The sequence below is a fragment of the Sceloporus undulatus genome, chromosome 3 (assembly GCF_019175285.1).
Source record: "Sceloporus undulatus isolate JIND9_A2432 ecotype Alabama chromosome 3, SceUnd_v1.1, whole genome shotgun sequence".
Lineage (NCBI taxonomy): Eukaryota > Metazoa > Chordata > Lepidosauria > Squamata > Phrynosomatidae > Sceloporus > Sceloporus undulatus.
Window position 1 is genome coordinate 98835404 of NC_056524.1, and position 25432 is coordinate 98860835.

At 39.7% G+C, this 25432-nt stretch overlaps 1 protein-coding gene across 3 annotated transcripts in view; it reads right to left on the reverse strand.

Annotated features, from left to right (window-relative positions):
- The window catches only part of GABRA5 (gamma-aminobutyric acid type A receptor subunit alpha5), a 123278-nt gene that overhangs the window by 47470 nt on the left and 50376 nt on the right, over positions 1–25432 (reverse strand). For all 3 annotated transcript variants that reach the window (XM_042460929.1, XM_042460931.1, XM_042460930.1), the window contains exon 6: positions 15774–15856. In XM_042460929.1, the coding sequence (XP_042316863.1) occupies positions 15774–15856 (83 nt within the window). The remainder of the gene's footprint in view (positions 1–15773; positions 15857–25432) is intronic.

Sequence of the window (25432 nt, forward strand, 5' to 3'; positions counted from 1 at the left end):
TGGATGGGGGCTCTGACACGGAGGATAGATATAGATGTGGCTGAAATAGATGAGGAGAATGACAGGAGGATAGATGTAGATGTAGCTGAAATAGATGAGGAGAATAGATGTAGCTGTAGCTGAAATAGATTAGGAGAATGACAGTAGGATAGATGTAGATGTGGCTGAAATGGATGGGGACTTTGACACGGAGGACCCGTCTGGATTTGGCTGCCAGGGATGGGAAAATAGAAGAAGAAACGTGAAGCCATCACTCACATGAGTCTAGCATTCACGTGAAATGAACCAGGAAGTGGCTCCCTTCTTCACCCTGGAAGTGCAAAGGTTCACGATGCGTTCAGAGCCCCACTGAGCATCCACAAGGGTCCCAATTTGAATCACTGAATCTGCATGGTATGTACCGGTGTGATAATTTAATGTACAGTGGTACCTCGGGATACGAATTACCCAGCTTACGAATTTTTCGGGATACGAATAAATCCCATAGGGATTTATTGTTTCGGGTTACGAAGGTTTTTTCGGGTTACGAAAAAACCCCGGCGCTGTTTTCAATGGAGCCGCGGCAGAGCCGCGGCTTTTTTTCCATTAGCGCCTATGGCAATTCGGGTTACGAAGGTTTTTCGGGTTACGAAATTAGCCGCGGAACGAATTAATTTCGTAACCCGAGGTACCACTGTACACTTACTCTGCTTTGCCTCAGGAATCACCACAATTTCGTTCTTCACGTGTGATTATTCATCACGTGAATTGCCTTGGATTCAAATTGACTCTGCTTCTCCTTCCATTCAAATTGGCTCTGGATTTGAGTTCCAGTCTCACATGTGATAAGGCCCTCAATCTCAGAGAAAAACAAAGAGAAACCCCCTCTGAACAAATCTTGCCAAGAAAATCCTGTGATAGGGTCACCTTAAGGTTGCCATAAGTCAGAAACAACTTGATATTAAGCGATTAATAAACAAAATTTAAAAATATATATCAAGAGCAAAATATTTCATCTTCACTTCTGAAAGATGAAACTAGGCTTCATACTAAGTGGCAGTTCAGAACATTATATTGTCAGGATTAGTGAATGTTGGGATTATCCTTCAAGTTGAGTCCATGTGGTGTTTTTAGTCTATAAATCCAAAACTTCTCCCCTTTGTCCAAATTGTGTGAAGGGCATGGCAACTCAGTGCCAAACAGGGACAAATCAGGAAGACTCTGATGCTCCAAGGTGAAATGCCTGGCCACTGGTTGCTCTAGCTTCCTGGTTAGAATATCAGATGTGTGGTTCCTAAAGCATGTTTATGATTGTTTTGCCCACATACAGCAAAAGATATTGTGCTTGTCTGCAGTCAATCACAAAAATATGATTGCAGAACTGGCAGGTGATGTGTTGTTTAATGGAGTAGGTCCTGTCAGTTGCTCTGCTCCTAAAAGTGACATCGGCTTAAGATATTTACAGGTGATGCAACATTTTGAATCAGAAGGGTGTGATCCTGGATTGCTGACTGGTGCTTTCAGGAGACCTTTTACCAGCAGTGCTGTTGGTATAGATATAGATATAGATTGTGTTGGTGTGCTGAAGGGTATAGGCTTCCAAGATCCCCTGAGGCAAATGTGGGCCACTCATCTCCTGACAGTTGCCAGCTACAAGCTATAGCCTCAGGTAAATCTGATCCTGTTGGATGGGCTGATTTGTGGATTGTGCTGTCTGGCATGAAGTCATCTCTGCTAAAACTCTTCCAAACTCTTGCAAGTCCTAGGAAAAACCCAAGATTTCTTGTGACTTTATTTCTTGATATTGCAGTGCAGAAAAATCTATGCTTTATCAAGGAAGCTATGCTTTATCAAGGAAGTTGTGCCACCATTACCTTGACCTGCAAACATCTACCACCTGTTCAGGTGCTGGGCTGGTGGTCTTTCAATCAATGTTACATTATTAATGCTTCCAGTTCTATCTTCTGCTTTCCATCTCACTAAAGCAAACCATAATTCAGCCCCTCCGAAATTCTTTTCATTCCAGAACTGTAAGTCTAATAGTATTGATTCTAATTACAGATACATCTCAATGAAGGTTCTGGACTTTGGTTAATGGGAGACCTTTGTTTAACAGGATTTTTTATTATTATCAAAGGATTCCAGACTTTTAATTAATTGGAAAGTGACTGAAACCCTCAAGGAGGACACATTCAAACAGAAACCAGGGCAAGATAAGGTTCTTGAGGGCCACCAAATAACCTTTTTGTAGTCCCCCCTCTCTGCCAGAAAGAGCCACAACTGTATTTCTGGGGGTGAAAGGAAGGGCAGCTTGGAACAGCTTGGTTTCTATGTGAGCATACCTAAAATTTAAAGGAATTTTGACTCAGATGGCAAAACATCCTATTGGTAAAGTTTTCACATCCAACGAAGGTCTGGCAAACAGCCCTCTCTTTTGAACCTGCTCTGTTACTGATGTGGTAAACCTCTAAATAGCATTCTGCCATTTCTCACTCTGTATTTCACATTGAACATTAATATGCATTATAGTTATGATATTATCATTATTTTCATGCCAGTCAGGTAAGTATAAATAGGAAAACAACTAGTTATGGAGTTGTGTTGTTTTGTTTTTTTAAAACCATCCAGCAAGTCATGGTCAACCACATGGGCCCTAGGATTTGGAAAAGTTACTTTCTTTCACTAAAGCTCCCAGAATCCTCAAGGTAGCATGGCCAGTTTTAATCCCCCAAAGTGTCTTTCTAAATCAGGAGATGTGTGTTTAAACCAGGGGTAGGCAACCTGCGGCCCGCGGGCCGGATGTGGCCCGGCGAGGCCTTGGGACCGGCCCCAGTCCAGTCCTGCCGCCGATTGCCGCCGGGGCCTTTGGGGGGGGCAATTGTCTATAGAAGCCTCAGAAACATGCATTTATATTAACATTTTTAAAAACATCAGCAAATTTTTTTGCGTGTCCTCCACTTTTTTTAAAAAAAGTGTCTTCCATTTGAAAAGTTTGTCCTACATTTGTCCTGGTTTATTTATATATTTAATTTTTAAAAAAATAATTTAATTATTTATTTTTTGGCTTTGGCCCCCCAGTTGTCTGAGGGACAGCAACCCGGCCCCCGGCTCAAAAAGATTGCCTACCCCTGGTTTAAACCTTCCTCCAATACCCACACTCCATGATATCATTGCATTTGACCCAATGATTGTTTAATGGCCAAGAAGTTCAATTTTTTTTTGAAATGCTCAGGAGTCTACAGCTAGAAAGCAATAAGAGTGAATATCACCTTGGCTCCAACACTGGTAGAGTATTAAATCTCAAAATAGGATCTAATGTAGAACTAGCACTCACATACGTATCCCAAGACAGTGGTACACAGGATGTCAGTATCAGAATAATCACTTACTACCATCACATCTAAAACTGCTTACTGTACTTATGAAGCCAAAGGGATGTCCAAGCCATGTCCAAGTATATTACTCTTTTTTATTATTGAGGAGGGACTTTTTAAGCAATGCCAGGTGAGAGAATTAACAAGATGAAAGGAGGTGCAAGCTTTCAAGTTATACAGTAATCATCATCAGGATGGGTGAACATCTCCAATAAATAATACCCACTCTACAAGAGAAAATATAACGACCACTTTAAAACATAAAAAATAATACCCACTGTTTTTCAAATATTACTTAATTTTTCAGACTGACAAAGCAACAGGTATAAATGAATGGTATCATGTATCATAGTTATAAATGCACAACCTGTATTACACACTTGTGACAGGTATGTATTCATGGTTTAGGGAGCTATATAGGGACCAAGAAAGTCCTCCAATATCCACTTACTAGGCAGGAGCTGATGCAATTGATGGGGGCCTTTCTCCCTGTTGCTCAGGAAGTAGATGGCTGCACGCACCCCCTTGCACCAGCAATCTCCAATGTGGGAGAAATGCAACTAGGACCTATTTTTCTGCCTGTTGCAATGAACACTCATCAATCACAGTGGCTGCTGTCCAGTAAATGGAGATTAGGGAGGTTATTCTGGAATTCAGTGCATAGCACCATAACTGCAGTGCTTAAGGTTATACAGGATTCTGGCCTATATTCCTGATCATTTTTTGTCCAGAAGATGGTGTCCAAATTATGGACTTCGGAAGATCAATTGCAAAGCGAACTTGTTAAAATTTGTCCTGCTGGAGATTAGAAAACACTTTAGATGAGCATACAGAAAATTGAAAATCTTCAATCCATTCCTGTACAAGTTTTACACTGTCAAATCGGTAGCACACATTAGCAAATCCATCTTTGTGTGAGGGGAATGCAATATCATCAACACCGTACAAAATATGATTTAAGAGCCAAGTCAATTTTCTTTGTGTGGGGGCGGGGGGGGGGGAGTAACTCTTTTGTCTGCATTAGACATTTGCTCAACATACCCAAGAAGTCAGGCAAACTCCTCATTCTGATATTAATTTGGTGGCATGACCTTGAAGGGAAGTTAATTAACCTTTTTCTGCTCCAAATAGTTTGTTTGTACAAAATCAAAATCTTATTTACCTGCTTCTGTTGGGCTGCTAGAATGCTTGACTCCCTCACTGAAGAGTGTCAATGGAAGAGCCAAAGTTTGTTGTTAACTGCCTCCGAATTGGACTTGACTAATGGTGACCCTGTTGACGAGACTTCTCCAAGACTCCCTGTCAACTGCTCTGCTCAATTCAGCAAACTCATGCTTGTGTCCTCCCTAATTGAGTCCAGCCATCTGGTGCCTGCTCTTCTTCTCTTTCTTCTACCTTCAACCTTTCCAAGAATTATTGCCTTTTTTAATGAGTCGTGCCTTCTCATGATGTGGCCACAGTACAACAACCTTACTTGGCTTCTAGGGGTATTTCAGGTCTGATCTATCCAAGAACCCATTTGTTTGTCTTTTTGGCTGTCCACAGCATACTCAGCACTCTTCTCCAACACAACATCTCAAATGAGTTGATTTTCTTCTAATCCACTTTCTTCACTGTCCAACTCTCATAACCATACATAGTAATTGGCTTGCACAATTCTAACTTTAGTGCTCAGCTGTATAACTTTACTCTTTATTATCTTCTCTGGCTCTTTCATGGCTGTGTTCCCCATTCCTAGTCTTCTCTGTTAAAATGGAAGGAATTAAACCTACTGCTACTAAATATTCCATGCAAAGTGGGGTACCAAAATTTTGAAGAGAACTTTGTAACTGTTAAGTTCCCATGGCAGCAACAGCAAAAGCAGTGCTGCTGGAGTGTGTGTGTGTGTGTGTGTGTGTGTGTCTGTAAAGCGGTAAACCTTGAATTACAGAGAAATTTTCATTAAAAAGGATGCAAAAATAGCTAATTCAGTAGGGAAAGATTAAGAACAATAAAAGGTAAATATCTGTTCACATGTTCAATAAAATAGAGAATTTATTTTATTTATTATTGGTTTTTATCGATTCTATCGATACCATAGACCATGGTATCCTTCTGGAACGCTTGAAAGAGTTAGGAATCGGGGACACTGCTTTGCAGTGGTTCCGGTCCTATCTCTTGGGTAGGTTCCAGATGGTGTTGCTTGGGGACAGTTGTTCGGCCAAGAGGGAGCTCAAATCAGGTGTCCCTCAAGGCGTGATACTGTCTCCAATGCTATTCAACATTTACATGAAGCCGCTGGGTGAGATCATCCGGAGACATGGGGCGGGGTGTTATCAGTACTCTGATGACACCCAAATTTGCTTCTCCATGTCTCGGACTGCTTCGGTGACCAAGGATGGCATCTCCCCTCTGAATGACAATCTGAGGTCAGTAATGGATTGGATGAGGGAAAACAGACTTAAACTGAATCCAAATAAAACAGAGGTACTATGGTTCTATAGGCAATCCTAATCCAGGAATGGTGATAAGCTCTCCAGTCCTGGACGGGGTCACACTTCCCCTAAAGGACTGTGTTCATAGCTTGGGGGTACTCCTGGACTCGTTGCTTCAGCTGTCATCTCAGGTGGATGCAACAGCCAGGAGTGCCTGTTATCAGCTTCAGCTGATACGCCAGCTATGACCCTTCCTGGAACGGGAAAACCTAGAAACGGTTGTACATTCACTGGTAACCTCTCGTCTCGATTTCTGTAATGCGCTCTACACAGGGCAACCCTCATGCCACGTTCAGAAGCTGCAACTGGTCCAAAATATGGCAGCCAGATTGGTTACAGGGAATTCAAAATTTGATCCTATTACACCTATTATAAAATCCCTACACTGGCTGCCTATTAGCTTCCGGGCACAGTATAAGGTGTTGGTCATTACCTATAAAGCCCTGCATGGCTTGGGTCCAGCTTACCTGAGGGAACGCCTCCTCCCATACAATCCTTCCTGCACTCTCAGGTCCTCTGGGAAAAATCTCTTGCAGTCTAAGCAAACCAGACTGGTAACAACTTCCCAGAGGACGTTTTCTGTTGCCACTCCAAAAATCTGGAATGACCTGCTGGAGGAGATCCGCCATATAACATCTTTGGAGGCCTTTAGGAAGGCAATAAAAATGGATCTCTTCTAGCAGGCATTCCCAAATTGATCTCCTCGGAATGTTCACTCTCCAGTTGGGAATTGTCATTTTTAATGATATTTTAAGGTGGGAGGGAGATAGGGAATTGGATTTTATGTTTTCCTATGCTTTTAATTGTGGTTTGTTGTGTTTTATTTTTGTTGTTCTTATGTTTGTTGTTACCTGCCTCGGTCCAATACAGGGAGAGGCAGGATACAAATTATTATTATTATTATTATTATTATTATTATTATTATGAATTGATTATGCCTAGCACTAATACTGCAACAACTGCTTAGTGCCATGCTGCTTGTCCCTGGCTATTTATTACAGGGAGAATACCATTTCTTCCTCTCATAATTTTTCAGAACTCAAGCCAGAGAGCTGGTAGGGCACTGTGCCATGGCTGCTTTAGCTGTGGATTTCCTGCGTTTTAAAAGGCAGGACTGGATTTTCTCTGGGCTTCCTTCAACATCAAAATTTATGTGATTCCTTGAATGGTAGTGATTCAGGACAGACAAGAGGAAGTCCTTTTTCTCACACAGCAAAGTTAAAGGGTGGAATCCACATAAGATGTAATGACAGTTGCCAACTTGGATGTCTTTAAATGGGGATTAGTCAAATTCACAGAGCATATGGCTATCAATGGCTGTCATGAGGTCTAGTACATCACCTCCCTCAAGATAAGCAGGCTCATGAATGCCAGCTGCTAGAAAACAGTATCAGGAGAATACTGTTGTCTTTACGCCCTTCTTGCAAGCATCCACTTTGGACTAGCAGTTGCCCACTGTGACAAATAATACCAGAAAGAGGGTACATCTCACTTATTATTACTAATCAGACCTTGGAAAAGTTACTTTTAAAATAGATAAAACTCCAGATTCCCCAACTGCATACACAATAGCTACACTGGCTAAGAGATTCTAAGAGGTGTGAACTTTTGTAGGCTCTGTCATTGGTCAAGATGTTGGTTTGATAATATAAAAAATACTCATAATAATTCACTGGGTGACCTTTCAGCCTCAGAGAATGGCAATGGTGAACCTTCCTCTGAAGAAACTTTCTAAGAAAACCCATGATAGTATCACCTTAGGGTTGCCATATGTCAGAAATGACTTGAAGGCACACAACAACAGCAACAACAAATAATTATTCCTATTACATTTTATAAAAAGTGTATTGTGCTCATAAGTTACACATTGGTTCATTTTGTACACCGTCTTACTAATTTTGTCCACTAAGTTTCCATCTAGTCTTCCTACTGTATTTCACAGCTTGCGTTGCCTTCCTGTTGTTGGTCTACCCACCCATGGTCTGGTTTGCCTCCACCTTGTCACAACAGCCTGACTGTATAATTTACTTCCACAGCATCTACACACAACATTTCCCACCAAAAATAGAATCATAGAATCAGAGATTCATAGAGTTGGTAGAGATCACAAGGGCCATCCAGTCCAACCCCCTGCTATGCAAGAATTGAGAATCAAAGAACCCCTGATAGATGGTCATCCAGCCTCTGTTTAAAGATCTCTGAAGAAGGAGACTCCACTACACTCCAAAGGATTGTGTTCCATTGTCAAACAGCTTTTATTGTCAGGAAGTTTCTATCAATGTTTAGGAGGAATCTCTTTTCCTGTAATTTTCATCCATTGCTTCATATTCTATTCTCTGGAGGAGCAGGAAACAAGCTTACTCCATCTTCAATGTGACACCCCTTCAAATATTTAAACAGGGTTATCATATCACCTCTTCTCCAGGCTAAACATATCCAAATCTACCCAGATCCCTAAATCTCTTTTCATAAGGCATGGTTTCCAGACCCTTCACCATTTTGGTAGCCCTTGTCTGGACAGGGTTCAACTTGTCAACATCCTTTTTGAATTGTGGTGCTCAGAACTGGACACAGTATTCCAGGTGAGGCCTGACCAAAGCAGAATAGAATGACACTATTACTTCCTTTGATTTAGACACTATACTTCTATTGATGCAGCCTAGAATCACATTGCCCATTTTAGCTGCTGCATCACACTATTGACTCATGTTCAACGTGTGGTCTACTAGGGCTCCTAGGTCCCTTTCACATGTAGTTTTGTTAAGCCATGTATCCCTCATCTTATATCTATGCATTTCATTTTTTTCTACCTAAGTGCAGTACCTTATATTTCTCACTGTTGAAATTCATTTGTTAATTTTGGCCCAGCTTTCTAGTCTATTCGGGTCATTTTGAATTTTGATCCTGTCCTCTGGGTTATTAGCTACTCTTTCTAATTTATTGTCATCCACAAACTGAATAAGCATGCCCCCTATTCTTTCATCCAAGTCATTGATAAAGATGTTGAATAGCACTGGGCCTAGGACAGAACGCTGTGGCACCACATTAGTTGCTTCTCTCCAGGATATAAAGGAGCCATTGCTGAGCACCCTTTGGGTTCGTCCGGTCAACCAATTACAAATCCACCCAACAGTTACATTGTCTAGCCTACATTTTATTATATGTTTGCAAGAATATCGTGGGGAACCTTGTCAAAGGCCTTACTGAAATTAAGATATACTATGTCTACGGCATTCCCTTCATCTTTCAAGCTGGTAATTTTATCAAAAAAAAAGAGATCAGATTTGTCTGGTATGACCTGTTTCTTTGAAACCCATGTTGACTTTTTGTGATTATGGAATTGACTTCTAGATGTTTGCAGACTCTCAGTTTAATGATCTGCTTTAGAATCTTTCCTGGTATTGATGTCAGATTAACTGGGCAATAATTGTTGGGATCCTCTCCCCCCCCCCCAATTTTGAAGATGGGGACAACATGTGAAATTTGACACGCTTGATATTTTATAATTCACAAAATAATTCAGTTTGGTGGAGTGTACTAGTGCTCTCCAACAGAGAATTTTGTTGAACTGGTATACAAAGACTATTTCTGTGTAGTGTAGATGAACTTCATCTCTGTAACACATCCACCTATGTGTGAGCTAGGGATGGGGTAAGCCTCAGTGTCTCCTCTTATCAAGCAAACAGGTTTGATAAAAAAAACTTCTTTTTTCTAGCACTCATAATATTCTTGTGTGCAAAATGGTACACAGTCTAGACACAGTGCGAAATATTTGAAAGATAAACCACAGGCTCTGAAAATGAAACAAATTATTAGGCAACAGACTGAATACAACAGTTGATGAGAGTTAGAGGGCCACTGAGCACATGAGTAATGTTACTGTCACCTTTGATTTTTCTTGACAAACTGAAAGCTCCTTATGAGCTCAAATCCACCGCACTACATGCTTTCAAAACAACCCATTCTGCATCTGAACAGATGCCAAGACACCCTGCCTGGGGACAAAAAGATGTCAAACTGGTGTCCAGGAAGATGGAGACTGGGAGTTCTGCCTTTAAAAAGCACACACACATGCATTTTCAAGATCACATGGTGGACTCTCCCTCTGATCCACAGAACAATGAAGAAGACGAGATGTTGGTTGACCAGAGAGGCTGGAGACAGATTAAAATTTTCCCACCTCTTGCAGCCCAAGCCAACACAGCAGCACACATGATATTTGTACAGAGTTGCCTTTCTGCATTCACTGAGGATTTGGACTGTTAACAGCATATAGTTTAATGATATTTTTAACTTTTTATCTGTTATGTTTTTAAGCCATTTTTCTTTTAATTGGGGTAAGCTACCCAGTGGCATAACAACAGCAGCAGCAGAAGCAGCAGCAGCAACAACAACAAATAGGATTCCAATTCATAGGGATTGGCTATCCATGTTTGTCAGGCTTCCATTTTTTATGTATGGGCCAAAATGTTAGAGCACAGTCAGGAGATCATAGGACACTCATGGAAGGACAACTGCAGTGAAGGACCCGCTCTGACCTCATGCTATGTTCATTCCATGGAGTAATAAAAGCTTGAGATTGTTTAGGCATGGGTAGTACTCAGAGCCTGAAAATAACCAGTTGTAAACAACACATCATGTTTAATTCATTTCCCTCAATAATAAAGGCAAACTCTAATTATCTTATAATTATAATGTAATAATGGATAATAATATCCACCCTATGATGTAACTATAACTATTTTAAATTACTTTAATTACTTATCAGGGTGGCTTCACTATTTAAGTGTTCGTTGGGCCACAAGTCAGAAGCTGGTAGCATTCCATCCTTCCTCCTCATTGTCATTCTGATTTTTAAAGTAGCTGCTTAGTTACTTCTCACTAACAAGAATATTAGAGTTACTTTGTAAAAATTGTAACCATTATGGTAACTACTGAGTGGATTGAACCAGTAATTGTAACTAATTTTTTTAAAGTAATTCAACTCTGTTGCTACTTCTCAGTCCAAACAGCAGGTGTAGAATGTACACCTTTAGATTTGGAAGGGGACGGTATAAGTTTTGGCTGGCACACGTATCTGGTATATGATAAAACCCAACAAAACAAAAGCTTTTTGAATCATTGTATCAGAAAACCTCTAATGAGAATTTGGAATAGATGTAAGATAAGAATTCTACCAAAAAGATGGGTTGGTGGGTCTCCCTCCATGAGGCCTTTTATAGAAAAGAAATGATTAAAGACACAAAATGGTATAATTATAGAGACATTTTGGAAGTAAAAATGATAATTGGGTGATAAAGTCAAGAGAGAAATTAAATGAAGAAGGCTGGGATTGTACTTGGTTCACACACAAACAAATGTATGAAAGATTTAAAATAGATTTGAAATCATATGGATTCGAATTGAAGGGAGAAGAATCTGAATTGGGGAAGATTTTAACTAAAGAAGAGAACAATTTGATTGGCAAATTTTACCAGATCTTGTTGAAATATGACACAGAAGAGGAAATTGTTAAACATCAGATGATTAAATAGGCAAAAAATATTGGTCACCCTATCCTAATGTCCTAATGGGAAAAAGTTTGGAAGAATGGATTTAAGTATACAGTTTCTCAAACTCTGAGAGAAAACTATTATAAAATGTTCTATCGGTGGTATCTCTCACCTGATAAGATCGCAAAGATTTATAAAATGAGAAGTATCATGTGTTGGAAGTGCAAAAAGGAAATAGGTCCTTTTTACCACTGTTGATGGACTTGTAAATGGGCAAAACAATACTGTTTAATGATAAATAATCTTATTGGTGAAATTTTAAAAATTAAACTACATCTAAAACCAGTATTCTATTTAATTTGGATATTTGGTGATGAAATTAGTTCCAAACAAGAAAAAGTTGTATTTTGCATAATATCTCTCGCTCGGATGTGTTTTGCTAAAATATGGAAATGAAAAGATATTCCGTCGAAAGAAGATTGGATGGTGAAATTATATGATGGAATAGAAATGGATAAATTAACGCAGGTGTTAAGAAATAAAACCAAGGAACAATTCACAGAAGAATGAGGTTAAGTAATTAAATTTTCAGAAGTGAATTGGGGTAAATTAGTGACTACTAATTTAAATTAAATTAAAAGGAAATTGGACCCACTATTTAATATAGAGATAAGAAAGTAAAAAAACCATAAATCAGACAAATATTGGTAGGAAGGAAGTCAGTTTGTAAGAACGAGTTTGAAAGAAGATGTGAAGAATGAGAAGATAATGAAGTGATTATGAATAAGCAAGATTTATATCAGAATAGTAACTAGGGATTTGGAAGGAAGAATAGAAAGAAAGAAAAAAGGGGTATAGTAAGTGTAGAAGGTTCGAGAAGGTAGAAGAAAGCATGTGTAGGGTTGTATAAGATAAGATAAGAATGGACCAAATAAATGGTCAGGGTGGAAAATCAGAGATGTGGAAGATCGATGAAAGATAAAGAAAGAGAGGAAGGTAGTAGTAAGTGTTATTGAAAGAATTTGGTAAGGTTTAAGTAGATGATATAGATAGGTGGGTTAAGTAAGAAGGGTCGGTAAGATATGGGATTCTATGAGGGAAATTAAGAATGTGGCTCTACTTATAATATTTCATCACTCTTCTGATTTGATATGTATAAAAGGGAAAGTGTGACAGAGTGTGAAGTGTAATATTTGTGTGTGTGTGTGTGTGTGTGTGTGTATAGTAACTGCTCTTTAGCAGTAAAAGCAGGGGACCTGCAGTTTTCTCCATCCTCTCCTCAGGGACGTAGCCAAGGGGGGGAGGGATCTTGGGGTCTGGACCCCCCCTTCCAATAGAAAAATGAATGGTGTGTGCTGCTGCGCCGCCGCACCCAAGCCCCATTATAATGGTGGCACTTAGTCTGGAACCCCCCCCCCTTCCTAAAATCCTGGCTACGTCCCTGCTCTCCTTCTCTGGTGCTCTTACCTTTCCTGTTCTCTTTGCCTACTGTAGAAAATAAACTTCCTTATTTTGCCACATATCATGCACAATCTAAAGCTAAGTACAATAATATCCAAAATCCAAAAAACAGTGAAATCTTTATTAGAACAGCTAAAACGCACAAAATACATGTAGTAAGCTTTCAAAGCGCCACTAATTTTTGCATCAGGCAACAATGTTAAACACCATACAGAGGAATTTGTTTTTTTAAAAAATAATGATGTTAGTCACAGGCCTGCATTTTCTTTAAAATATTGTTGAGGTGTTGTTCTGTGTTGAGACAGTATGGAAGGATATTTTTAAGGTTCTCTTCCTAACAAAGGGGGGCTGTGACCTCACAAAGGATGGGGACATCTTGGATCTCAGAAGAAATATCTTTTTGTATTGCTAATGAAATTCAAATTTTCTCTCCTGGACTTTGGAATTCTTTGTTCTGAGTGCCACATGCCCAGAAGGTGGACTGCTTGCAGAGAATGTTCCTCCACTGAACAACATACCAACAACATCTTGACTAACATCTTAATTTTTTATTTTTTCCCCTATATGATTTTTATCACTTTTGCCTGATGAAGAAGCCAGTGAAATTTGGAAAGCCTGGATGATATATTTTGTGTATTTTGGTTGGTCAATTAAAGGTATCACTGTTTTGTGGGTTTTGGATGTTATTGTACAGTCAGCCCTCCTCATAGGTGGGCTTGCCTTCTGTGGGCTTGCCTTCCGTGGCTTTGAGCTTACACGGAAGGCAAGCCCCATTAGAAGTAATGAGGCGGTGATATGATTTCAATGTCCAAAAATGACAGAACTTTACAACAACATGAAGAAAAATGGGAAAGAGTATCCAAACTATGGGAAGATAAAAGTAATGGTCAATATAATGGAAGCTGAAATAATTTTCTTTTGTCTTTGCTCGGGTTTCTGTTAGTGTGTGTGCTGTGTGTGTGTGTGTATTTCAATAAAGGATAAAAAAGAAGTAATGAAGTGCATACCCGTGCCGTGAGTCCCGCGCATTGCTGCATCACGCACCTAATTATTTCCTATGGGGCTTCAGCACATGCTCTTTTCCCCATATGTGGGGGAGTCTGGAATGGATCCCCACTGTATAGGGACAGCGGACTGTACTTTGTTATATGGCCAACCTAGCTGCTCCTGAATATGTTTCCCAAATAAGGCTAGGTGACAAGATGAGTAGATTGGTAGATTTTTTGCACCACTTTTTATTGCTGCTGTGGTTACTGCTATTCATGGGGCTATGCATTTTTGCCACACTGCAGTTTGGCAATGGGTGTTGTTTCATTTATCTGCACCCATCATTATAAATACTGCTGAATGAGAAAAGCCAGTTATGTCCCCAATATGATGAACTCTGGATTAGTATGACCCATACTCCTCCCCATTCCCAATCCTTTTGATTTTGATTGGGATTATATTATACCAGGAATTCAATTTGCAATTGTGTTCCTGAGAAAAATGGGTATACTTCTGGGGTTTTGGAGGGAATATACTATAAAAGCCTTTGTCCATACTGAAAAGCTACGCACATTTCTCAGAACATTACATAATGGTACACATGTAAGTACCGTACAAACATAATTTGGTGCTTAATGGAATTATCATTTTCACACAGATATGAAATCCCCAGGCCACATATGCCCAGCCACTCATCAACAAGCAGCTCTGCTTTCTGCTTCTAAAGGATAAGTCAGCCACATAGCAGGTCTCACATTAAGAAATAAGATGCATCCCAAATACCAATTCTCACATTGATAAGGTGCAAGGAGAAGCAAGCAACATGCATGTCATCTTGGTAATACTAATGACAGCCCACTAATCTCTTTTTATAGCCCCAGCAAAACCTCCCAAATGACACTGCACATGACCCTTGGATGTCACTGCTTGTGGCTCACAGCACAACAACTGTTAATCTGGTTCATTTTTGATGAAGTAGATTTACCCCTCTGGCTGCTAGCTACAAAGTCATCAAAGCATAACATGTGAGTGTGATTTGCTGCTGGTGTGATTGCTATTGGGAGCCATAGTGTCCTGAGAACAGTGGCCTGGGTAAATTAATTTCCAGACTCCATCACTTTCCAATGGGTTCATTCATAATTTGGTTCTATCCTGTTCCCACGCTAATCCGTTTTTTTTAAATCAACATGAACATCTTTATTGTAAGACACATTTGTAAATGGCTTGGGTCCAGGATACCTAAAGGACCGCCTCTCCCCGTACATTCCGCCTCGCACCCTCAGAACGTCTGGGCAGCAATTACTGAAGGTCCCTGGGGCTAGATTATCCTCCACCACACGGAGGACATTTTCCACTGCTGCCCCAGCCCTTTGGAATACGCTGCCCACCGAGCTCCGCTCGACTACCACCCTGGCCCAATTCAGGAAGGACCTGAAAACCTTCCTGTTCCAACAGGCATTCCCCGACTAAAATCCTGTGGGCCTCCCTCCTCTTTCGTGGCCAAGAGGTTGGGCTTATGGGGCATTTTAGCCTGTTTTTTTTTATTGTATTTAGTTGTTTAACCTGTACTGTATTTACTCTGTTTTAACCATTTGCTGTAAGCCGCCCTGATCTTGGGAAGGAGCAGGGTACAAATAAAAACTTTATTATTTATTTTATTAAAGGCATTTCAATACATTTTTGAGCCAAAATCTCCACTGCAACATATGAAAAAGTATGACACACAATAGATAGGAATGCTTCAATTGGGACATAAGTCCAGGAGCTGCAGATCAAATCAGTTTGCAGAAATGTTTCCTAAGATCAAATTCTTCAAGGATGATTATGCCTGAGCAAGAATAAGGTATGACTCCTGTGGTACACTGAATGTAGAAATATCAGGAATGTACATAGCAAATGAAGAGTGATATGTAATTCTTCATACTTAATTCAGCTACCTTTACTGAACAGAAACATCTTATAAACATCTTATTCTTAGACTTTGCTCAAAGGAATGAAACACTTACAGCTCCCAAATTTTAATGGACAGGCATGTGCATCCATGGGAAAGTCTTCTAGCTGCATCGGGCATTCAGCAGAGATGGTTAACCTGGCAGAAAGAAAGAAAAACAAAATCTTTATATTTTATATAGAAATATCTTTCAACCACACAAACAATACCTATGTGTGTGTGTGTGTTTCCATCTTGGTAATTCAATTATTTCTAGGTTACCAACAAAATATTTCATAGTTCATTGATTTTTTCCCATTCAGCATAATTTAACCACTTCTTTACTATCACTGGTCAGTATTCTACATCAGCTACTGTTAAGGATGTCAGCACGCAAAGGACTCTCATAGCATCTTGAGACCAATTGAGCGAAAGCTGTTGTAGCATAAGCTTTCACCGACTTGGGAGTACAGTGACTGTAGACTTACACATCTAAAGAGTGTAGACTTGCACTACACTATTACAGCACTATTATTCCATTTTAACTGCTATGGCTGCCTCTGGTGGAAAACAAGAATTTGCAGTTTAGGGAAGGGCATTTAGAATTCCCAGCCAATTGCTTTTCGGCCTCACTAAACTATAAAACTTAAAATTCCACAGAAAGGCAGCTGTAGCTGTTAAAGAGGAATAATAGTGCTATAACAGTGTAGTGTGATGCCGGGATGGCGAGAAAGCCATGAGGGGCAAGTGAGGATGGTAGAGGCCACTGCCACTGCCCACCAGCAGCCCCACCCATCAGGTGTCACCAAGCCTAGTGATACCGCTGTATTGAGCATCATGGGGAGAGCAAGATCCATTATGCCTGCCATCGGAGCATGGGTAAAGGATGTTTTTGTCAGGTTGGGGATAGACCGGGATATAGAATACTGGCCTTAGTGTGTAATTAATTAATTCTAAAGAAATATGCCTAGCAAAAAGTGGGCAGCTTGTTCTTTTTATGCTTTAGTTCAAATCCTTTCATTTGGCAAAGCACTGGTCCCAGTACTCCTCAGGATCCCTTCCTAGTCTCTTACTTGGTGAAGTCAGTTCCACCTCAAAGTTAAGGTACCCTTGACGACAATGACACCAGATTTCACAAACTTGCATCATGAAGTGTCAAGTTCAGTTGAACTCCCATAAAGAGACTTTTACTATCATACCACATCTCCTGAAAGACATTCCTTTTAAATGTTCAGATTGCTAGGAGTCAGGCTAGAGGCACTGGGGGATGTTCATGGACAAGGAAATCAGTAATTGTTGCACAACCATCCCCTAATGAAATCTGATACCAATGTAGTACTGTCAGGCTAAAAGAAGTTACTTCTCCTGCTCCTTGAATCAGATGAAGGTGCAACACAATGAGTGACAGCATTCCTGGTGATATATCCAATGATATGAAACATAATTTCAGGGAATTCCCTACCCACCCACTCATCCATATAATGTGTCATTGAGTGAAATTACTTTTTGTTGCTGATCCAGCTAACCATGACCTACGGCCACGTTAGTAGACCTGAACCAAATAGCTAACTTTTTGCAGCAATCTTCTTAGTGACTATGGAACCTGAGTTTTCTCCAAATCTAATTTCACACTTGTAAATCCTGTTTATTATTAACTGATGGAAGGACAGCACACAGGCCCTGGTCAATATGAGGAGGTCACTAGAATAACCCCATCCTTGGTAAATGATCCCTTCTTGGTCATAATTTATAATGTGAATCTCCACAGTAATAATGAGACTTTTCACAACTCCAGCAATGCCACATGGAAATGTAGAACACAGAGAAGGATGCTCCAAGGAGTGGAAATCCACATTAGAAGTCAATATAGACCTGCCTTTCCTAACATGGTTCCCCCCAGATGTTTAAGGTTATGTTTTCCATCATCCCTGAGCAATGACTGAGATAGCTAGTACTGAGTAGAGTCAGGGTAAGGATCATTTGTCATAGGAGAGTCTGTTTACATTGATATCCTTATGGTATCTGTAATATTTGCTATAGCCCCATCTCATAGTAATTTTGGCATAACAAATAGCTTGGCAAGTTGACAGGAAATGCTTTTAGGCTTTGATAACATGTGCACATCTGTTATAGATATACATAGTTTCCTAGATGTGTCTATTCTACTCTTGTGGCAGTGGGAATATGTCTTCAAGTTACCTGTCAACTTATGGTGACCCCATGAATTTCATAGGGTTTTGTTTGACAAGGAATACTTGGATGTGGTTTTGCCAATTCCTTCTTCTGAAATATAGCACCTGGTATTCATTGGTCATCTCCCTTCCAATTACTAACCAGAGCTGAGTCAGCTTAACTTCCAAGACTGGACAGGACCTGGTGCCTTTATGGTATTTAGGCCACCCATAGTACTCTCCTCTTTCCCTTATTCATGAATCCACTCAATGCAGGTCCAAAGAGATGAAATGCAGCATCAAATCCTTCTCCTCCTAAAATTAACATGCATACTACTCAAAGACCAGTCAAGTTATTTTGGTACTTTGATGTTGGGACAGAACATCCTCAAAGCTCCTCTTCCACTCTCTGTCAGTGAAAAACAAAACTTCCTTAAATCAAAATTACTAAACTTTTATGATTCTCAGAAAGACCTGCCCAAAGTAACTATGGGCCTGAACTGACAGGCCAGAATAAAGCTGCTTTGAGTCACTTTGGAGGTATACTATTTAAATGATACATACGTCCTAAGAAGCGGAAGCCATGCCAAAGCCACATTCCAGTCCTAAGGACTGGAATGCAGCGTTGGCACAGCTTCTGCCCTGTTAAGTTGTGTGTATCATTTAAACAGCATACCTCCAAAGTGACCCGAAGCAGCTTTATTTTGACCTGTCTGTTCAGATCCTACCTTACCTTAATAGTAGGGTAAGGTGTAAGGGCCATCCATGGTAGGTGAATGGGTAACTCTATCTCTGAACTGCTTAATCTAATATTAACAAAAAAGTGTATTTCTTCAGCCTTTTGGGGGGGGGGGGGACACTTTCATGTGACACAAAACCAATCTGCAGAAATCTTTTTCTGAGCCTTCAGGCATAAAATTGCATTAATAATAAAAGAAAAAGAAAACAAATCCAAGAAAGAATTCTATATTCCCAATTAGAATCTGATATCTTTTGTCCAGTCTCCACAATACTGTTACAAGATGGGGCTATAATACATTGAAGATGAAAAAAAAGAGAGAGGGAGTAACCAGTTAGAGTGCCAAGCTACTAAAATATATTATACACATTTCCTTTTTTGCAATTCCTTTTTGCTTTCATATAATTTCAGTATTAGTGTAACTGAATGGACATTGATCTAAGTGGGCCAGTGGCCTGTTTTGGTGTAAGACAGCTCTTGTCACCACAGGAAGAATCATTATGGCAGCATCACATCTCTCAGGAAATCAGCAACCATCTCCCAAACTCAGCCCTCTTCTCAAAATTACAGATATGTAGTTTTCATGCAGAGGCTGATCTTGATGGTTGGTGTTTATTTCTGTTCCCAGTATTTGAACAATATTTTTTTTCTGGCCAGCTTGCAATAGGGGCTGAGTTTGGGAGATGGTTGCTGGTGTCCTGAGAGTTACAATGCTCCCATTATGATTCTTCCTGTGGTGACACAGAGCTACCATATACAAAAGCAGGCCACTGGACCATTTAGATCAATGTCAACACTGACTGGCAGCAGCTTTCCAGAATTTCAGGAAGGGGTCTTTTTTAACCTTGGCTGGAAGTAGGGAAAAACTGAATATAGTCCTGTTGGCATCATTAAACTAATGGCCCTTCCACATATCTCAGTTTTTCTTTATCTAAATATTAACAATGAAACAGATAAACCAGACATGGGAAAGTGGAAACCTCATCCTTCCAATCATGCATCACCTATAGAGAAATCAAGAGTGGGTAGTTTTCAGGTGTCCAACAACTATGTCCTCCTGAAGGATCTTTTTCTAGTTCTTTCATAGCTTCCCTCCCCATTATTAATCTTCTTTTGAATTCCTGGCTGCGGTCCCTGTTCCGATCAATGCTTGATCCCAGATATGAGAACTCTTTTACTATTTCTATTTCCTCATTGTCTAGTTTGAATCTGTGTAAGTTCTCTGTGGTCATTATTTCTGTAGGGTGATAGGATGCAGCCTTGTCTTGTTCCTTTGCCAACTGAGAACCATTCTGTTTCTCCATGTCTTGTCCTGACAGTAGCCTCATTACTCATTAGGACTATCACATGTGTTAGTACTCCCATGTCTTTGAGGGCATTCCATAGCCTTTCATAATGTATGCAGTCAAAGGCTTTGCTATAGTCTATAAAGCACATGCTGATTTTCTTTTGGAATTCTCTACTATGTTCCATTAGCCATCGTATATTTGCAATGTGATCTCTGGTGCCTCTTCCTTTCCTGAACCCTGCTTAAATCTCTGGGATTTCTCTCTCCATGTATGGTTGGAGCCTGTGTTGCAGAATTTTGAGCATGATTTTGCTTGCTTGGGAGATCAGTGCTATGGTCCTATAGTTGCTGCAGTCTCTTGTGTCTCCCTTTTAGTGGTTGGGGATGTATATTGATTGCTTCTAATCTATTGGTCATCATTTTGTTTTCCATATCTGTTTACATATGTTGGTTTGCACTAGAGTTGACTTTGTCAATGTAGATTGCAACAGTTCTATTGGAATATAATCTGTTTCTGGAATCTTGCTTCTTCTTTTTTCTTTTCTTTTCTTTTTTTGCCATTTCTTTTATAGTAGCTTCCATCTCAGTTTTTAAAATTTAGGGTTCATCATCATATAGTTCTTCATTCATTCAGAGTTGTCATCTCTTTTATATAATTCTTCTGTGTATTGCTCCCATCATCTTTTTATTCCTTCCTGATCTTGAATTGTGGTATTTTTTTGTCACAGAATGTCCCAGTCCTTGATTTTCCTTGATTTGTCAAATCTTGTGGAATAGGTCTCTCATTCCTCCCTTTTTGTTGTTGTCTTCTTTTTCTCTACATTTGTTGTTGTAGTAATTTTCCTTATCTTTGCGCACTTGCCGTTGAACTGTTGCATTCATGGTTCATAGTTTATTCCTATCTCCTTTTTCTTTTGCTTCTCTTCTTTCCTTTATTGCTTGTAGAATTTTACCTGTCATCCATAGGTTCTTCACTTTCCTTTTGTCTGTTGGAAGTGTCTTCTTTTATTATGTTCCTGGCTTCAGACCAAAGCTCTTTTGGTTCATGATCTATTATTGTTAGTAATGCAATTTCCATGCTGTGGAAATGTTTTTAAATCATATTTTGGTATGATGACTGGTTTTGTTCTCTTTTTGAGTTTTTCTTTTCTTTTTGAAATGAGTAGTTCGTGATTTGTGCCACAATCAGCACCTGGTCTAGTCTTGGCCACCAGTATGGAGCTTCACCATCTTTGCATGTGGGAACTGCATGCAATCGATAATCCATGTTTTGCCCTTCTGTGCCCTAAATAAATAGCTTAGGTATTACAATAAACAATTCCTTCCTGCCTGGCTTTTCCTGACTTCTCAAAGAAAGGCACAAAGCAGGACTTAGCAGACTCTGTAAATCAGTATTCTGATAGTTCACAGAACCACTGTGAACACTGTGACCTAATGACACATACCACAATTCTTAAAATTTATTATTGTCCTTTCTGCAAATTTCATAAATATTACCTTTTTTTTTTTGAGGCTAAAACTCCTAGAATCCCTTGGTCTACATGGGAGAGTCTTGGAATTTTAGTCCAAAAAAGTAACTTCTCCAAGTTCTGCCTTTACAGACCAGTCCACATCAGCTTTCCATAACATAAGCTCCTAAGACTACACCTCTCATCAGCTACAGACAGCATGGACAGTATTATCTCTTAGAACATCTGGATAGGATCAGATTGTGAGAAGCTGTTGCATTTTGTCTATCAATGCAGAAAGCAGTATGTAGTTTTATACTGCAAAGATATCTTAAAATGTAATTTAAGTGTTTCATCTCTATAGAACTATTTCAAAGAGAATATAATCCAAAGGACAACATTTGGCTGACAAGTTTATAGATAATAATGTTTTACTGTCCAATTCCTGTAAATTGTCCTTGTCAGAAGGACAATACCTTTATTTAACCATATAGATGTTTTTGAAAAATGGAATGTTTTCATCAAATCAAAACTCAGATATTGAAGCAGTAGAGTAAAATAAAGAAATAACCCAGTTTTCCGCCACTGAAAATCAATGGGACTTTTACAGCTCTTTATTTTCATTTGAAACTTGCATACTCTAGGATGCTTCCAAATATTCACAGTGAAATTATTAACTGATCACTCTCTATATACTTTTATAACCATGAAAGGAACAGTGCAGGTAAAACATCGAGATGCAGCCAAACTGGTCTTTCATTTCTTTTTTATTCACTGTTTGATATTTTGTGTACTTGGAAGCTGTCCACTTTCCTCTAATCTCATTAAAAAATTCCCTGCTTTGCTCTTGGCCAGTGTTAAGTCCTTCTTAAACCTTAAGAGACTCCAGCCACATAAACCTTGCTGAGGATTTCTGTAGCGAAGCAAACGTCACCACTTGGGCTATATTTATCCTGACTCTGTTTCTAGCTTTCCACCACCTGCATCTCCAGTTCCGTTTGATGATGTCCTGTTGGTGGCTCAGGAGGACAGCCTAGCAATGAACATTCAGAATTCAAAACCTTGAGCTACCATTCATTTCCTTCTCATCTCCACAATCTGTGCATATTTCCACTCTTCCACAACATGCTCATTACAACTTTGCAACCACAGAGCTGTGATGAGGCTTAATTACTGTGTCCATTTTCATGAAGTGCTTTCAAAATCACAAATGGTGGGAGCTCCAGAAGGGCAAAGTATTGTTCTTATTATTGTTAGCAGGTGTCCCCTTCAGCACAGTGGCTAATTAGCTGCTGCCATTACAGGGGACCTTCTCATTATGACTGCTGAGCCAAACCCAATCTCATAAGTGCAGAAGGCCTACACATACACATACACACACACACACACACACACACACACAACCCCAAAAACTGGTTTTAGGGGGGGGGGGGAGAAGGTATACCACACACTGTAATTCTGCATTAACTGGTGTGGTTGCTATGTGACTTACAGGAATCACACTAACTAGGGCAGAATTATACAGAAATAGCAGAAGGAAAAACCATCTCCTTCTGAACTACACACCTGAGTTTACCCCCATGTGTTGATGTCTTCACAATGTGCATTTTCCCACTCTCTTCTCTTCATCTTTAGCTGCCTTTGGCTTGCATGACAAACACTGCCTCCTGGATTTCCCTCTTCAGTATACTGTTAAAACACTGCATGCAAAGGGATCTTATAGCACCTTTGAGACTAACTGAGAAAAATGTTACTACATAGGCTTTTGTAGACTTGGTCTACTTCCTCAGATCTGGCAAAGTAGACCAAGGGCCAGCACAGACACTCGAAAAACCAGCTTTCCAGTGGCTTAAGGACATGGTGTTTAGACATCACATGCCCCAAGATGTCTTGAAGCTGCCCAGTCAAACATGGTGATGGCTTCAAGACAACTTGTGGGCATGGCATTTAGATGCCACACACCCAGAAGCCACCCTGGAACTGCAGTGGGGTGCCTTAAACCCAGCCCAACCTCTTTGGGATGCATTCATGGCAGATTGGGGCCATGGCATGTACTTGCCACAGCCCCAAGGTGTCTTAGGTGGGTGGCTTCAAGCTGCTCCTTTATGCCCGTCTGTTCCACCCCTAAGTTTACAAAGTCTATGCTACAACTTCTTTTGTACAGTTAAACTCAAAAGTGCTACAAGATCCCTTTGCATACTGATATTCCAAACTAACATGGCTAGGTCTCTGTTAAAAGACTGTGAGTCTTGCTTTACACCTGGCTATTACGCCTAACTCAAAATATACTACAAAAGCATAAAAAGCAAAATGATAAAAGCAAATGTACTAAATCAGATAATGTTCTTTGGAGTACTGGAAAATTTCTACTTTTTCAGAAAAAAACACATTACTGGTTCAGGGCTCTGTTCCCACAATAGTCAACCAGATGCCTATAGGATTTCCATAAGCAAGACCTGAGACCAATAGCAGATTTCCACTTTTTTGTTCCCTAGCAACTGGCATTCAGAGGCATACTGCCAGTGCCTAGAATACTGGAAGTAATCTAGAGCCATCAGAACTCATAGCTACAGAGAGCCTTAAGCACCACAAATCTGACCAATCCCCCCTTAAAATTGCCCTAGTTGACATAGTCACTACATCTCACGGAATCAGGGTATTTGCTGGGCTTTTCCTACAAAGCCCTTATATGTTGCTCATCTTCAACCAAGAATATGAAAAGAAGGTGTAGATTTATTACCATTGTTGTTATTGTTGTTATTGTTGTTGTTGTTGTTGTTGTTGTATGCCTTCAAGTCATTTTCAACTTATAATGACCCTAAGGTAAACCTATCACAGGGTTTTCTTGGCAAGTTTCTTCATAGGGGGTTTGCTATTGCCATCCTCTGAGACTCTGAAAGCATGACTTGCCCAAGATCATCCAGTGGGTTTCAATGGCCAAGCTGAGATTCGAACCCAGGTTTCCAGAGTTTTAATCCAACTCTCAAACCACTACACCATGCTGGCTCCTTATTACTGTTACATAAATATCAATGGCCGTAAACACAATGTATTTTCTATATACACCATATCTGTGGGACAACTGTAGTTACAGTCAATTAAAAAAAATCCCAAAATTCATGTTTAAAGCTGTTCCAAATGAGTGATGCAAAGAATAAAATTTTCTACTGCTATAGAAAACTTCTCATTTCAAAAATGCACTGTTTTGTAAAATTAATTAATCAACAGACATAATAGGAATCAAACTGGGCCATTCTCATGTTCTAATTAACTGGTGATTCATTCTAGGAGACTTGCACATTCATATAATAAATGCAGGAATCAGGCCTCTGGTCTATTAAATTTTCTTCCAGGGAGGGTGATCCATTCTCATAAATCTCTTACTTCTGGCTATGGAAAGGTCTGTGAATGCTACAACTCTTATGCTGGAATGTGAACTTTGGAGAGGATGAATGAAGATTGAAAGAATGAAGATGAAAGAAAATGAATGGCAAGAATGTGTATGGAAAGGTGATGGATCCATGGGATCATTAAAGCCCCCATATTTCTGAGACTCGTTCTTGAAATGTAGTAAAAAGTTGCAATTGATATCACTACCACAAAAAGGATTGGAGGAGGAAAATATTTTTCCAAAAAAACAAAAACCCACAACTGTAAAGGGTCAAAAGGAGATGAGGAAAATCTATCCCACTTTACACAAAAACTTTTTGTCTTGCTGTTCTTAAGCCAACTGGACATGAGGAAAGGCAGTTCCTCCACCCTGGTTCATCTCTCATGCTCTCCACCATCTGTTAAATATTTAGCTTATGGAGCATGCTAAAATTAATTCTGTTTTCAGTGCCATCATTTTTTTCATTAAAAAGTAAAGTATGAATGTGATTGATGTTCAGTTGTCACATCTTTAAAATGTTGATAAATATTTCAGTATTACTCAATTAGACAATTATTCCGATAGAAATACTGCCTACCAAGAGCTTTCAGTGTGTCAAAATGGAACATTTAAACCACATCAAGACTTCATTCCTATACACTGAGGGTAGGAGGGTGGGATAATTGTTGTTGTGTGCCTTCAGGTTGTATCTGATTTAT